The sequence below is a fragment of the Poecilia latipinna genome, unplaced genomic scaffold, assembly GCF_001443285.1.
Source record: "Poecilia latipinna isolate Pla-1442-1.1 unplaced genomic scaffold, P_latipinna-1.0 Scaffold2605, whole genome shotgun sequence".
Classification (NCBI taxonomy): Eukaryota; Metazoa; Chordata; class Actinopteri; order Cyprinodontiformes; family Poeciliidae; genus Poecilia; species Poecilia latipinna.
Window position 1 is genome coordinate 64,495 of NW_015115221.1, and position 15,960 is coordinate 80,454.

Consider the following 15,960-nt stretch of genomic DNA (forward strand, 5'->3'; position numbering starts at 1 on the left):
GGTACCTCAAAAAAGGTTAAGAACCACTGATTTAGTCACTATGTTACTAAAATCAGTCGGTCTTGTAAAGTTTTTAGCAGCCATGAGTCAACAATGACTGGGGCAGCCTACTATATAATACTGGGGGACCCCGTTTTATAGTCTACATGCACCATACTCAACAGGAGAAAGCCCACCTTCTCCAGATATAGACTTGAATCTTTTAAATCATATTCTAGTATATCAGTCAAGGTTTATTACATTTTGACAAACTAATAAAACAGCAGCAATTATTTAATTATTCACCAATATAAAACAGCAATTTTCTTAATCCTCTTGCATCTTGATAGAAACCAAACATATCAAGGAAGAATACTTACCAACGTCAGCAATTTTCTCAGCTTTAATTTAAGCCATCTTTATAGAAGTCGGGTAAGAAATAAAGGCACCACAAACATTTTCTGATTCCTGCTCATCCTGCATTGGAACAGCCTGGTTTAGTGGACAGACTCACCGCGCAGTAACGGCGCCTGCAGGAGCGTCGCTCGCGTTAGCAGCTAACAGGCGATGTCTAAACAACTAATGTAGATCAATGAAGAAATCCTACAACCGCTAAAATGCGACACCGCTCCGTTTTTGTTTACTTTTTGTGAAGAAGGAAATTGCACTGGTCTTCTTCAGAAGTTTCGTATCGATTTCGTCAGTAGATCTTGATGTAGCGCTAACCCTTATACTTTTACAGGAATGAACTGTTAACATAGGAAACAAGGAAGAGGGGAAAAAAAATTACAATGCGACTTCAAAAACCGTTCTGAACAGGGCATCAGAGTTACCAAAAGTCATAGCTTAACAGTGAAGAAAGAAAAAGAATAAAGTAAAAACCCTTCAGAAGTCAGGGCTATACCTGTCTGGAGGACGAATGGGATGCCCAGACCTAGTTTGTTGTTTCACTGGGGTTGGAACTGCACTGTCTGGTGGCCCTGCTACTGCAGCTGGAATATTGCCCTCACTTTGACCTCTAGATTGAGTAACATGTGCCATGTCAGGTGTTGCCATACTACTATACTCAAATGTCCAAGGCCTAGAGCCTGAGAGGGCAGTTAGAGTGGGGGGGCCCAGTACATGGTGGAGCATCCGTCAGGTGACCTGGGTACAGGGGACCTATACAGCTTGAGACGGTTGTAGTGAACAACTTTGGGTTTAGCTCTGGGGTCAAGTTGATCTAACACCTCATAGTCAACGCCCATGTCCGCCTCAAAATCGAGCCGTTTTAAAACTTTGAAAGGACCAGTCCATCTAAGAGCCAACTTCTGTATAGACAAAGAGGGGACGTCAACCTACACTAGATCCCCAGGATCATAAGCTTCATGTCTCACTTGCCTGTCATAATAGTGCTTCTGTTGTATGGCTGTAGCAGTGATGTTAGCAGCTGCAGTGTCAAAAGCAGAACACAGTTCGTTTAGGAGACTAGTAGTATACTCATTAGGTGCACATGTAGGTGTGTGCTCATTGTTAGTGGGAGCACTAAGGAAAAGATCGGCGGGTAAACGAGCCTCCCTACCATGAACCAAAAAGAATGGGGTGAAATTTGTAGTGGAGTGTACACAAGTGTTGTATGCAAACTCAACCCGTTTCATGTGTTTATCCCACTCACCCTCTTTTGAGTAAAGGTACTTGGCTAACTGGTCTTTTATTGATCTGTTAGCCCAGTGATTCTTCACCTTTTTTGAGGTACCGAACCCACCAGTTTCATATACGCAGTCACTGAACCCTTCTGTAGTGATAAATAAAATATGATTCACCCCCCCCCCCAAATTCAAGACATAGGGGTGACCCAACTAGAGCCTAGTTGGGCTCTAGTTGAACCACTGTGTTAGCCCGTTCCACTTGACATTGAATGATATGGAGATGTCCTTGTTTTGTGTACACCCATACTCAAACACAGACATTTAATAAGGTTTGAGTCAAACTGGCGTCCCTGGTCAGTGTGTAGGCTATGGGGAACACCATGGCGACAAATGTAGTCCTCAAACACACACTTGGCTACAGTAACAGTTTTCTGGTCAGGAAGTGCATACAGGTTAATGTACTTCGTGAAATAGTCCATTACAACAAGCATGTATCTGTTTCCATAAGTAGTGAGGGGCAATTCAGTGAAATCCTTTGCTATTTTTTCAAATTGTTTTGAGACAAGAGGCTTCAAAGGGGCCTGCTGACGGGGCGTTGGCGGCCGCCGTGCCTCGCACACCACACATTCTAAACACCACTCAGTTATATCCCGAGACATGTAAGGCCAGTAGCACCTAGCTTGAGCATACTGTAAAGTCTTTACTGCATCAAAATGTCCAGCAAGAGAATGACCATGTAGTGCCCTGAACACTTCCTTTTGCAAACCACTTGGAACAACAATCTGCACAACAGGATCGCCAGGGGGATGCCGAACCTGCCGACAGAGAAGAGAGTCACTAACAATTAGTTTTGGAAACTCCCTCCAAAAGTGTCTATGCTCTACAGAGCACTTCTTTATCTTTGCAAAGGGAGGCCTGTTATTTGTAAGAACCCATTCCAGGACAGTTTGAGCCCTGGGCCCCTAAGCAGCTGCTTAATTTGCTTATGCCTTGGGCTGGCCCTAATGAAAGCACACATTTCTGCCCTTCAGAAACATTTCCAGAAATATTTCCCGGTGCAGAATTCCAAAGAATATAACTGGATCCGTGATCCCTTCAATGCAACACCACCTGCCAACTTCAGCACATCAGAAGAGGAGCAGTTCATTGCTTCAACAATGAGGATGCAGTTTAGGTCAAAGACACTGGCTGTGGAGAAAAATTACCCTCTGCCAGGAAAGAGCACTGGCCACACTTCTTTTGCCACATCCTACTTATGTGAAATAGGTTTTTCTGCTGTGGCCTCAATCAAGACCAAATACAGATCAAAGCTGGACATTGAAAATGAACTCAGGGTTGCAGTGTCACAACTGCAACCCATATTTGAGAAGATCTGCAGCAACAAGCAGGCTAACTCCAGCCACTGAAAAGATGGGAACAACAAACCTTTATTTTCCTCTCAGAGAACTGTTCATGTTTTGGGCCATTTTGCACAAAGACTTGTTTTTAAATGTATTGATGATGGCAAAGTTGAATATTGCTACAAATAACAAACATATTGAAACAACACTGACAAGTGTGCTGTGGTGGCGCAGGGGTTATAAGCAGAACCCACATATGGAGGCCTCAGTCCTCGATGTGGCTGGGGAGATTCCTTCCTTCTACAAAAAATTTAATAAACCCACCACCCATGGTGCCATATTTGGGCTTCCACTTGATTACAATCAGTTTACAGCTAATTGATTAGATGTTTTAGTGTTCCTTACTGGCAAGACCATCTTCTTTTTCACTGGAAATAACTAAAAATCTTTCCAGCAGCTCAGTAACACCATGTCTCACCTTGGTCTCTTTATCAGGGCCTGCTCCTCTCTTCCTCGTCAGGATACACAGTATTTCTTTTGAACTAATATTCTTTCATCTTTGTCTGGGACACAGATGTGTTGTAAAATGTGCTGTACAAGTAGCACTTGCTCCTGAATTAACATGCCCTTATGAACAAAAAAATAAATAAAAAATAAAAAAAGAACAGCTAATTGGATAATAGCATACCCCTTTACTACCTGTGCTGCTAGAGCTTTGATTGCCGAGGTCATCGGGTAGGAAGCTGAGGTCTAGATCATTACCCAACCTGCCACTTGTTTCAGTCTCACCCAATAGGTTGGATGAATTCCGTGAGTTGGTGCGTGATTCATGTGACTGTTTGAGAGAGCTTTGAAGATCAAGCTCCTCCTCAACCATGTAGCTCGGGTCCTGCAGGAAAACAAAGTGAAGAAGGGTTACGTGGGGCTGCCAGCAGGGGGCAGAGCGTACCAGAATTGAGACCTAACACTATCAAATTATGGCCAAGAATATTGTCCTTGCACTGGCTGCCAGTTGCTCAAAGAATATAATTTAAAATTTATTTAATGGTTTATAAAGCTCTACATAATAAAAACCCAGACTATATTTCTGATCTTCTTCAGCCTTACATATCAGTCAGACCTTTAAGATCATCAGAGTCAAAACTCCTAATTATTCCGAGAGTCAGAACTGAACATGGTGAAGCAGCTTTTAGTTTTTATGCTCCAGCTCTCTGGAATAAGCGTCCTGCTCATTATAAGTCTGTCCCAACCTTGAGTTTATTTAAAACAAGGTTAAAAACATTTTTATTTGAAGTTGCCCCTTCTTAAATTTTACTTAATGCTATTGATTCACTACATTTAAAATTCTAAATGTTTACTTTGTTTAATTTTAATCTGCTTGATTTAATTTTTTCTAGTTGCATGTTAACTTTTTTTTGTACAAGCACTTTGAATCGTCTCCGGCTGAAAGTTGCTATATAAATAAAGTTGCCTTGCCAAGAATATTGATTTCAAAATAAGCTGTTGGTGATGGAAAAAATAAGTTACATAAAACCATTTCAATGATCCTTCTTTCAAACTGCCCTTAATGATGTCTCTCTAGAGCCACAATTTGAAGCCACTTCTCCAGTGTGACCCAAGTGCTCCAAATGACCACAGGCACTACAGATCCTTCTACTGCCCATCAAACACAGCAGCTGTCCTCTGTTGCTTATCAATCATAATGGTTGGCCATTGCCATTTTGTCTGTTTGTGTCTGGAAGTCCTATAGGTCATTTCTAATAGTAACCAAATGCTGTGAGCAAGGAGGTCCAATAAGATTACCAGGCAAAGCTGTCAGCTGACCTGGGTTTTCAACTACAATTTCCAATCTCACTACAGAAATATTTATTGGTCTACTGTTTTGAATATTTCCAAACAATTAATTTCAGACTCCAGCTAAGTTGTTCTAAGATTAAGTTAGTGACCAATATTGTACAACACTAAATGAAACACTGTCACTGATGTAAACCAAACTTTTAGATGTCTGAGCAAAATATCCATCTGGACCCAGAATGTCAGAAATTTGTAGCCAAGTGCATCTCTATTAAATTGAATATCACTGAAAAGTTATTTCAGCATTTCAATTCGACATGTTAAACTCATTCCACAAAGCATTACATACGTCATCCGTTTATTTCAGTGGTTATGAAAAAAAAACACAAAATTCAGGTTAAAAGACAACAGAAATATTATACAAGACAAATGATTATAAATTATTATGCTCCCACCTATAAAATCATGTTGAGGACTTCTTAAAAAATCTGTTAGATTTTTTTTTAAAGTACAACACTAAATGACTCACAGTAAATCTATGTCCTTAAATCTTAAGCTGGTTTATTTATTTATTTATTTTTGCATTTTAAACTGCAAAATGCTTAAACTTAAAACCATGTTTTACTCCATAAGATTGGCTTGTGAAAACACTTAAGTTTCCCTCCCACCTCAGGTCCAGGACCAGCATAGAAATGCTTAAATCCACTTTTCCAGCACAGGGCTATATACTCACATTTGCAATAGAATCGTCAAAGTAACGTTCCAAAGCCAGATCATCCATGGTCCTCCACAATATGGCCTAATTAAGATGTCAGGGCTGTTTCTGCACCCGCAGAGCTGCACAGCTGTAACCAATCATGCACTCACACCTTCTCACTGTAGAAGCTGCTGCCGTCTCTCAGCAGCACCTTCTTGTTAGTGCGTCCATAGATGTGTTTCCTTTACAAAATGTGTGTAAATTTTTGTCTATTTTATGTTAATGTCGGGAAATTTTATTTTTTTTTTTTTTTGCAATTGCAGTGTTTCCATTAAACAAGAAATTTATTTTATACCACATGTGAAAAAGGTTGTTAATACGACGAGTCAATGAAAATAACAGCAGCAACGGAGGTAACCTTTAGGCCAATACTCACACCCTCAAACCTTGTTCAGCCCTTGTGTCCTTCAAATGCATGTTCATGTTGAAGGGCCTGAGTGTGTAGTGTGTCCTAATTCTTCACATCTGTGTTTCACCTCACCCCTTTAGGGTCGGATTTCCGAACTTCTGCTAAGCCTGCACATATCCAGGCAGACTTGTGTACTTGGGCCCAGTCCCAATACTCAGCCTGCACCTCTATGAAGTGTGGACTAAATTGAAGTGAACATAAGGGTTTGAGTGACTGGGTTACAAATGTGCAAAAAATCTGAAAATTGGGACAGTTTATCCGTGTTGCAACTATGACATCCAAAATGGCAAGGCTACTCACCATTTAGGCTTTTGTGCTGGTAAAAAGTACAACTGCAACAAAAAATTATTTTAAATGTACAGTAAAGGTATTTTTGCTTACCAAAGTCATCGCTGGAGACATTTAACTGCTCAAATGTGTTTTGTTATGACTTGTTGAATACAGAGCAAAATTTGATGTAATCACACATGTTCAGTAGAGTTAAAAGAAAATTATTTCAATACTTTACATTTGAAAACTGATTTTTTTGTTGTTTTTTGACAGACACAGCTTGCTCTGTGAATGTTACCATATTTTCAGGACGGCAAAAATTACACATTAAAATGTACTAATATTCAATTTAACAGTCAATTAGAGACATGATTATATATTCAGCTGTTACTTGGAAAAAAAAAATAATGTCTTTTAAATGGCTAACAGTTAGTTTGGTATTAAGTGGAGCTAATATGCCAACAACGATCAAGTTATGGACAAACATACGGCATACATTAAAAATATAGGGAAAAAAGCCTAACACTACATTGTGAAAAATAAAAAGACTAATGGAACTAAAATGTCCTTCTTAAAAGAAACTATGAATGTTGTGACTTTATAGACCAAATGTTAAAAGAAATTCATAAGTGTCACTCTGACATAAATTTTCTTACCCTCGAGCCTGAGAAGAAAACATTTGTTTAAGTCATGTTGATATCTCTAAAGAAAATAAGAACAAAATCCCACTCCCACAAAAAGATTTAAGATATCAGTTTCATACAGTCATTACAGATTTTCCTGTAATAACTTTAGACTTTATTATCTATAATATTTTGGGAAAATAGATAAAGGATGTAAATATCGGCAAGGTAATTTGCTTTGCCAAAAAATACATCCCCCCGCTTATATGGAGAAATATAATTAAGAGGGATTTCACCTTTTCTACATAATTACACTTGTTCTATCAGCTGTTGATATAAGTTTCATATCAATAGGACAATAGATTGGGGATGCAGATATTGGTAGGCTCAGAAATTGTGTTGCCAAAAAATGCATCCCCTCCTATATTAAAAGACTAGACAGTTAAGGGTGATATCAAATTTTCTACATAATGATTCCAGGCTTCTAACTGTCCAGACAAGATAAAAAAATTGAGGGAGGTTAGGGTTGTCAATGAATACTAAAATCTCCTAATAAAATTGTTTGCTCTCTCACCATAATGAAAGAGCAAACAAATGGGTAAGGCAGAGAAATTGTTTCAAAAATCTTTGTGGCTCTTCCAAATATTTTATATTCCTTTTATTTCTCGGATTATTTTAAATAAATATGGTTTTGACACCTTTATTGACACCATAATAGTTTAACACAGGGGTGCTCAATACGTGGAAGGTTCTGAATCAATCTCGGCAGTAGGTGACAAACTGAACACTGCCAGGAGGCTGAGACCAGCACGTCCTCTTCTGACGTGCTTATCAAAATATTCACTAAGATGCGAAACATTTGTAATTTTATTAAAGAATTAAAAAAAATAAAACATTTTCAAATTAATAATGACCCAGCAAAAATAATAACCTCAGTAATTATTGCTTCAACAACGAGTTGCACAATTCTGTTTGTTTTAGTTCCATTACCAATAATAATAATAATAAAAAAGGCAACTGAAAGACTGACTCTCTGACATCACTAACAGAGCAGGAGTTTAGCTCATCACCCACCGTTGTGTTCAGGGGAGGCTTATTAGTACTCGCAAAATAATTCTCTGCTCGGCTTGCAGAGCTCAAGTATGGGAGAATTTTTCTGCCATAATCCAACAGCACACATTTTCAATCTAAAAGCATGCTTACATGTCTTTTGTTCTCAAAACCTTTAATACTTTTACTTACAGTTTTATTTTGAAAGCAATAAAACTTTCATGTCTTCATGACTTTCTTCTCAAAACTTGTAGCATTTGTACTCAAAACCTATCCTCATGCTCACACTTAATCTCTGCTTGGACTCTCTATTCACTTATGAAACATTTTCTGCTTGCTTCTGGAACAAAAATGCACCGTTGCCTGGCAACCTCTCAGCTAACAAAATGAAAGTGTGGTACAGTGTGCGTTTGTTTCCTTCTAGCAGCTGTGCCTGTGTGGCTAGCAACCCATCCAGTGACTGGATGTAGGAAGAAACAGCAGTCAGGGACATGATCAAAGATGATGGCAACGATGTTTTGAGGCCACTGACTGGCAGGCACTCTGTGAGTCGAATATGTAGGACATTGACACATTATATCAACTTCTGTATTAACTCCATGTTCCTTTTCCAAAAATGTTACTCAAGTGAATGTAACAAGTACTACCCACTTTTGAACATAAACAACATCAATAGCCGATAGAGCTTTGGAACGTGACGTCACTGCTGAAGACAGAGGAATATCAGTGCCATCTTTGGGGCCCATAAACATAACTGACAAAAACAACAGTCTCGCAGATTTTTTTTAATCCAAGTTACTTAAAATAATTTAGCTATGGTACGACTTTGCTGCGTTATTGGATGTAATGTCCGATCACACGACTGAAATGGTAAAAACATGGAAAATGGACTTTCTTTTCACTATTTTCCTGCTTGGAAACAACGCGTGGAGGCTAAGCTATCGGAGCTAATGAAAAGAAGACGAATGTCCTGGTGTCAGCGGTTGCGACGTCCTGATATTACCTTCTCCAACATCCCCAGATACCTACAAGTTTGCTCCAGACATTTTTATTCTGGTGAGTGTCTAAATTCGCTTTGTTGGTGCTGTGTCATAATTTTTTGCTATGGTTTTGTCCGAGTGTACTCATGATCAGTTTCTGTTGAGTTCATTTAAGTGGGTCAACCTTGTTTAGGTCGGGCTTATATTGTTTATGTAGCATAGTCCAAGTTTTGTCAGTGGACATCGAGGTTCTTACATTATTGTGAATTAAACAATTTAACTTTTTTAGTGTTATCAGATTTACAGTATTAATACTGATGTGTGTTCTGATATGTCCTCTTAAAGGCAAACCGACATATGAAATGGATGAGCTCAATCCTGACTGGGTTCCAGCGCTGAATATTGGTCACAGCGAGGTAAACGCCACAACATCGGACCGACAGGCGTGTCAATTAAAGAGGCGATACAGCAAAACCATGGTGGATTAACAGGTTACAGAGACTGTTTTGATTATTTACCCCAGAAGAGGTAAATAATAAAAACAGAGTAGCGGAGGCAACAGAAGAGGAGCAAGTTGGAGAGGCTGAGGAGGAAACCCCAGGAGAGGAGCTCAGCAAGGCTGCAGACCCTGAAGAGGAACATGAACCATTTGTGTTGAAATATGTGTACAGTTGGAAGTGGCTGTTTTCTCTCATTTTAATAATTTAATGTGACTGAACATAAAAGAAGAAACAAGGACAATGCATTCTTAAAACCCCACAGTTGTAAAAAAAACCCTCTTTAAATCCCCGGTGGCTCTGTGGCCTTGATGTTACACTTCCACAGAGCCATGGTATCAAGTTGAGGTCCAGCCTGCAATTTGTCCCGTTGAGTTAAATAAATAGATATTTTTGCTTCTGCAATTAAATAATTGATTTAAAACTAGTGGCTTGAGTGTAATGCACACCGTTAATAGAAATACAATTGGTAAAAACCACGCCAACGAGGCTAAAAAATCTTCATAAAAATTTTTAAAAAACCAGTCAACTGTACACAATCCATAAAAACATGAAAAACACTTAGACAAACTGCAAAAAGGACACTCATTTAAAACCCCAGCACTGATGACCGATAAAAAAAAGTTTGTTGCAATGGAGCCGTGAAGGATCCTCCACTAAAGGTCACCAGTCCTTTTCTTTATAGGAGCCTTATAACAGAGAGAAAAAACTATATGTATATTTATGTGAATTTTAACCAAAATAATTATAATAATTGTATGCATTTATGAGATTTTTAATTAACACATATGTTTGGAGCCATCTAGTGGTGTGATGAGAGACTGCATGCAACAGGTCCTTCAGGCACTCTCGCCGCTTCCCCCACAAGAATTCTGAGGAGTGCTGGTGGAGGCAGGTGCGAGAGAGTTCAATTCTTTTTTTACGTAGGGTCATATTTTTCTAGTTCAACTATTAATGAAGTAAGCTATTGTAAGAATATTTAACATCTACAAATATAATCTGTAAAGTTTTCTTGTGGTTGGGCTGGAAAAGTGTGACCCTATGGGTGGGAGCTGCGCCAGATGGTGTTCATGGCTGACCACTCAGTCACGGCGCTAACTGTGTCTTTTATTTTTCAGCCTGTCGGACCACTTGCCTGCAGTCAGTCACATTGTGAGGAGTTTTTCGTTCTTTGTTGTACTAGGTGACCAACAACTAAGTAAGACACTGGTGCCATGACTCTGTGACTCCTGATCAGCTTGACAGCAACCTGGGTGAACACACCCAGGTTGCTGTCATCTACCTACAAGCTACCTCTTCACCCTCTTCACTTCAAGACGTGTCAAGACACCTGGGCCACAAGGTTAAAGGACTAAAGGCAGAATATTGGCTTCATTGCCAATAAGTAACTGATTTTTATCTGAGTGTGTTTTATTTTCAGTCTTCCATTTTGAAATGGCAGAGAGATTCCAACCAAATGCTGAGAATGTGACCAGTCAACCCTCCTTAGGGAGAGGTAGAGGTGTAATGGGTCTCACTTTTCAGTCAGGAGTGGCAGTTGGGTCGGATTTTTGTGCCTCACCTGTTACCTGCAAGTAATAGGCCTCAGGGATTAGCTTTCTATCCAGCTGAGACACCTATAGGGCCGATGTCGCTTGGGGGCCCGAGCCACTCTACAGTATATCTACTGGCAATGTTCCCTCTAAGCTGCGCGCCTGCGCAATTGCGCTCTGCTCAGTGCACAAGAAAATCTATGCAGCGCATAAAATAAAATCAACCATAAACATATTAATTAATATCTAATATTAGACCGAATCTAATATATTAAATTAGACCAATAATACGGCCCATACGCGCCGTGTAGGTTAGCTTGCTAACAACGGTGCGGCGGAGTTAAGAAACGCAATCCCTTATCATGGGGCAGCGATACATCCGCTCACCAAGACAAAGTAAAAAAGAAATGCTGCTGTGTTTTGATTCTTTTAATAAGCCATGTAACTTGCTATGATTTTGAACGGGTGTGATGTGTGTGGTTACAGCGTGCACATCTGATGTTGCTCACAGTGGTCCTCAGTGTGCTCAGGGAGCTTTTGTGTATGCCCAGAGAAATGAAAAATTAGAGGGAACATTGTCTACTGGCCATGACTTAACACCTATTAAGTGACATGATTTATCAGTTAAGTTCACAGATTGGAGAGTCCATTGGAAATAAATTCCCAGATAGCGCACAACGTTGAATTATAGTTAGAATCGTTGATTTTTGTTTGAAGTCTGCAAATGATGGTGGATCACCCATCAAACAACCATCCAATCAAACCGTTGAAACTGTGACATTGAATCAACGTTGTTTTGTGGTTGAAATCTGATCACTGAAATGCCAAAGTCTGATTAATGGTTGATTTTTGGTTGAAGACGACAAATGACGGTGGATCAACCATCAAACAACCATCCAATCAAACCATTGAAACTGTGTCATTGAATCAATGTTGTTTTGTGGTTGAAATCTGATGACTGAAATGCCAAAGTCTGATTAATGGTTGATTTGTGGTTGAAGTCGACAAATGACGGTGGATCAACCACCAAACAACCATCCACCTCTAGCCAATTAACTAACGTTGAAACTGTGTCATTGAATTAATGTTGTTTTGAGGTGGAAATCTAATGACTGAAATGCTGATGTCTGATCAACATCTGATCAATATTGAATCAGTGTCAGCTGTTTTGCCTCACCCCTTCCCCTCCTCTCCTCCTCATCAGCGCTCTGGGTCAGAGCATTTTATTACTGAGTGGGGGTTATCACATTTAAATTAAGCACTGTAGAGGATAGTGGGTGGAGATTCCTTTCTGTACATTTTCTTACTTGTTCATAATTCTCACTGACTGTGTGTGATATATTGACACAAAAACATCTACAACGTACTAAAAGGAGTGGAGAGGTCCACCCCCACCATTTACATGAGTGGGATGGCCCAACCACAAAGCTGCTTCGCTGTTGGCTTGTTGGCAAAAGATGTTAATTCAATGTTGAATTATTATCACAAAGGTTGCATGTATGGTTCAGGTCGACAACCGACGGTGGATCAACCATCAAACAACCATCCAAGACTAGCAAATTAGCTAACATTGAAACTGTGTCATTGAATCAATGTTGTTTTGTGGTTGACATCAAAAAAATGAAATGTCAACGTTGAATCCAGTGTGCTTCAGCACTGGTCCCCCAGGCCCTACAAGTTTTAGGCATTTCCCTAATTCAGCACACATGATATTAATTGACATCTGATCAACGGGGGTTTGCTGAACTGAAAACACGTAGGTTAGTTTGATTGAGGACATGGTTTGGGGAAGACCGACCCAGATAGCACACGATGTTAATTCAATTGTAAGGACACTCAGAGGGAACCCGGAAATTCAACCACACACAGGAGTATACAAAAAGGGAAAAAGTTTATTTTTTCAGATACTGGTTTCTGCTCAGGGAGAGGTCATCAAACACAGCACTGAGGAGAGAGGGGAGAAGACTGGTGATGCACGGATAAAGGAGGGGTATCTTAGAAATGTTCAGCTTAACTGACCTGCAGAGCAATGGACGGGTGGAGCAGAGGGTCTGATGACAGGGAGATGCAGGAAACCAATGGAACAGGGTTCTGTGGAAGCAATTAAGATCTCCACGGGGAGATCCAAAATGCAACACCCAGGGACTTTGTCGATAATCAGGCTGAGGTCATACACAGGAGGACAGAGTGAGCAAACTTAGCTTTGAGGGGCAGGCAGTAATCGGTCGTCGAGAGGCAGAGCTTGGGTCAGGGTCCAGAAATCCAGAATAGAAGGGATCCGTGAGGGGCTTGGCAGGAGGGGTAAATCCGTGGTCAGAAGGGGGGGTCGAAGAAACACTGAAGGCTTGGAAGGAAACGCTGGATCTCTACTGGCTTGTGGCTGTCGATAATCTGGCAAGGCAGCAGAGGCTGAGGGGTGTTTAAGTAGGGCAAGGCCCAGGTGGAACAGGTAAGCAATCAGGTGTGGCAGGGGAACTGAATGAGTGCTTAACACAGCATGGACAGGACATGAATCATAACAGTACCCCCTCCTCAAGGTCCGGCTTCAGAAGGACCACCAGGCTGGTCAGGATTGGACCGATGAAACTCCCTGATAAGGGTCTTGTCCAAAACATGCCGGGCTGGCACCCAGGAGCGCTCCTCAGGCCTATATCCCTCCCAGTCCACCAAGTAATGGATGGACCGGCCCCAAAGTCTGGACCGAAGGAGACGACGCATAGTGTGAGCAGGGCCCCCATCAATCATCCGGGCGGGAGGAAGGGTTCTGGAGGAGGGCACCAACTGTGAAGTGAAGACAGGTTTGACACGGGACACATGAAAGGTGGGACAAACCCTGAGAGTCCTGGGAAGGCGGAGCCGAACAGCCACCAGGTTGATCACTTTGGAGATCGGGAAGGGTCCAATGAAACGAGGGGCTAGCTTGTGGTTTTCAATTCGCAAGGGGAGGTCCTTGGTGGATAGCCAGACTCTTTGTCCTATGAGGTAGGTGGGTGCTGGAACTCTGCGACGATTGGCAAATCTGCAACATAAAACGGAGGTCTTCAGAAGAGCCCTGCGGGCCTGACGCTTGCTGGCACTTCAAGGCCGAGGCATGGGCAGATGGGACTCTAGTGGGCCTTTCTTGAAGAGACAACACAGGAGGCTGGTAACCGTAAACGGTGTAAAAGGGAGACAGTCCTGTAGAGATAGAAGGGAGAGAATTGAGTGCATACTCCACCCATGGTAGGTTCTGTGACCAAGAAGAGGGATCATGTTCACAGAGCATCCGAAGCTTGGTCTCCACTTCCTGGTTGATCCTCTCCGTTTGTCCGTCAGTTTGAGGGTGGAACCCTGATGAGAGACTCACAGTGATACCCAGGAGACCACAGAATTCCTTCCAGAACCTAGAGACAAACTGGGGTCCCCTGTCAGAAACAATGTCAGTTGGCAACCCATGCAGGCGAAACACCTCACGGGCCAGAATCTCTCCCAGCTCCTTGGAGGAAGGCAGTTTGCGAAGAGGTATCAGGTGGGACATCTTGGAGAAGCGATCAACGACTGTGAGAAGGACAGAGTGGTTATTGGAAGAGGGTAGACCAGTCACAAAATCCATGGAAATGTGGGACCATGGGCGGTGTGGAACAGGGAGGGGTCGCAGAAGCCCAGAGGGTGGCCGACGGGATGGTTTAGCCTGACAGCAAACTCTGCAAGCCTTGATGAACTCTGTAACATCTTGTAGCATAGTTTCCCACCAGAAACAACTCCTGATCACAGATAGGGTTTTAGTGACTCCTGGATGACAGAAGAGTCTAGACTCATGACAAAATGACAGTACCTCAGGTATTAGCTGCTCCGGAACAAACAGTCGATCTTTAGGACAGTTCTCAGGGATGGGGCTTAGATGGTGGGCCTCTCTTATTCTCTGCTCCAGCTCTAGCTTGGAAACTGCTAGCCGNACCCAGATAGTACACAACATTAAATCAACGTTGAATTATAGTTAGAATTGTTGATTTTTGGTTGAAGTCGACAAATAATGGTCGATCAACCATCAAACAACCATCCACCTCTAGCCAATTAACTAACGTTGAAACTGTGTAATTGAATCAGTGTTGTTTTGTGGTTGAAATCTAATGAATGAAATGCTAATGTCTGATCAACGACTGATCAATGTTGAATCAANGTTGAATCAATGTCAGCTCTTTTGCCACACCCCTTCCCCTCCTCTCCTCCTCATCAGAGCTCTGGGTCAGAGCATTTTATTAGTGAGTGGGGGGTATTACATTCTAAATTAACCTCTGTAAAGGATAGTGGGTGAAGATTCATTTCTGTACATTTTCTTTCTTTTTCATAAAAAAGTCCTACTGACCATTTGTGTGTGATATATTGACACAGAAACATCTACAACTTACAAGGAGTGAAGCGGTCCACCCCTACAGTGTATATGAGTGGGATGTCCCAAACACACAGCCACTTCGCTGTTGGCTTGTTTGCAAAAAGATGTTAATTCAATGTTGAATTATGATCATAAAGGTTGCATGTATGGTTCAGGTCAATGACAGAAGCTGGATCAACCATCAAACAACCATTCAATTCTAGCCAATTAACATTCATTGATTGAAATGCCACATCGAATCCAGTGTTTTTCAGCACCGGCACCAGGCACACTGCCCTGCAAGTTTTAGCCATTTCCCTAATTCAGCACACATGATTTTAATTGACATCTGATTAACAAGGTTTTGCTGAACTGAAAGCATGCAGGTCCGTTTGCCTTGAGGATAAGGTTTGGGGAAAAACTAGTAATCAAAGTGTTCAGGTGTTTCTTGCACCCCTCACCACCGCCTGCCATTCAAACGCCCAACCCCCTTCCCTCCACCCGCCAAAGACACACACACACCTCTTTCCCCCCACCTGGGCCCATCTACCCCTCAATCGGGTGAAACAACTTTAATTTTAAGTGAGGGTTTTTCATTTTTCACATTTTAAAAGATTGTTTTGGCTAGTGGCCTTTATTTGATAGTTAATTGACAGGAAGGTGGGTAATGAGAGAAGAGAGAAGGGGGGTATTGCAGCAAAGGTTGCTAAGGTCAGGAATTGAACCTGTGACAGCTGTGTGTGTGTGTCT

At 41.4% G+C, this 15,960-nt stretch overlaps 1 protein-coding gene across 3 annotated transcripts in view; it reads right to left on the reverse strand.

Moving 5' to 3' along the window:
* LOC106938492 (TATA box-binding protein-like protein 2) overlaps positions 1-5,635 on the reverse strand; it is a 16,347-nt gene extending 10,712 nt beyond the window's left edge. The window contains exons 1-2 of one of the 3 annotated variants that reach the window (XM_015020562.1): positions 5,475-5,633; positions 3,647-3,836 (exon numbers count right to left, since the gene is read on the reverse strand). In XM_015020562.1, coding sequence (XP_014876048.1) covers positions 3,647-3,836; positions 5,475-5,522 — 238 coding nt within the window. In that variant the 5' untranslated portion in view covers positions 5,523-5,633. Of the gene's footprint in view, positions 1-3,646; positions 3,837-5,474 lie in introns of all 3 variants that reach the window. The other 2 variants (XM_015020563.1, XM_015020561.1) reach the window with 2 other exon arrangements.
* Between the last annotated feature and the right edge of the window lie 10,325 nt (positions 5,636-15,960).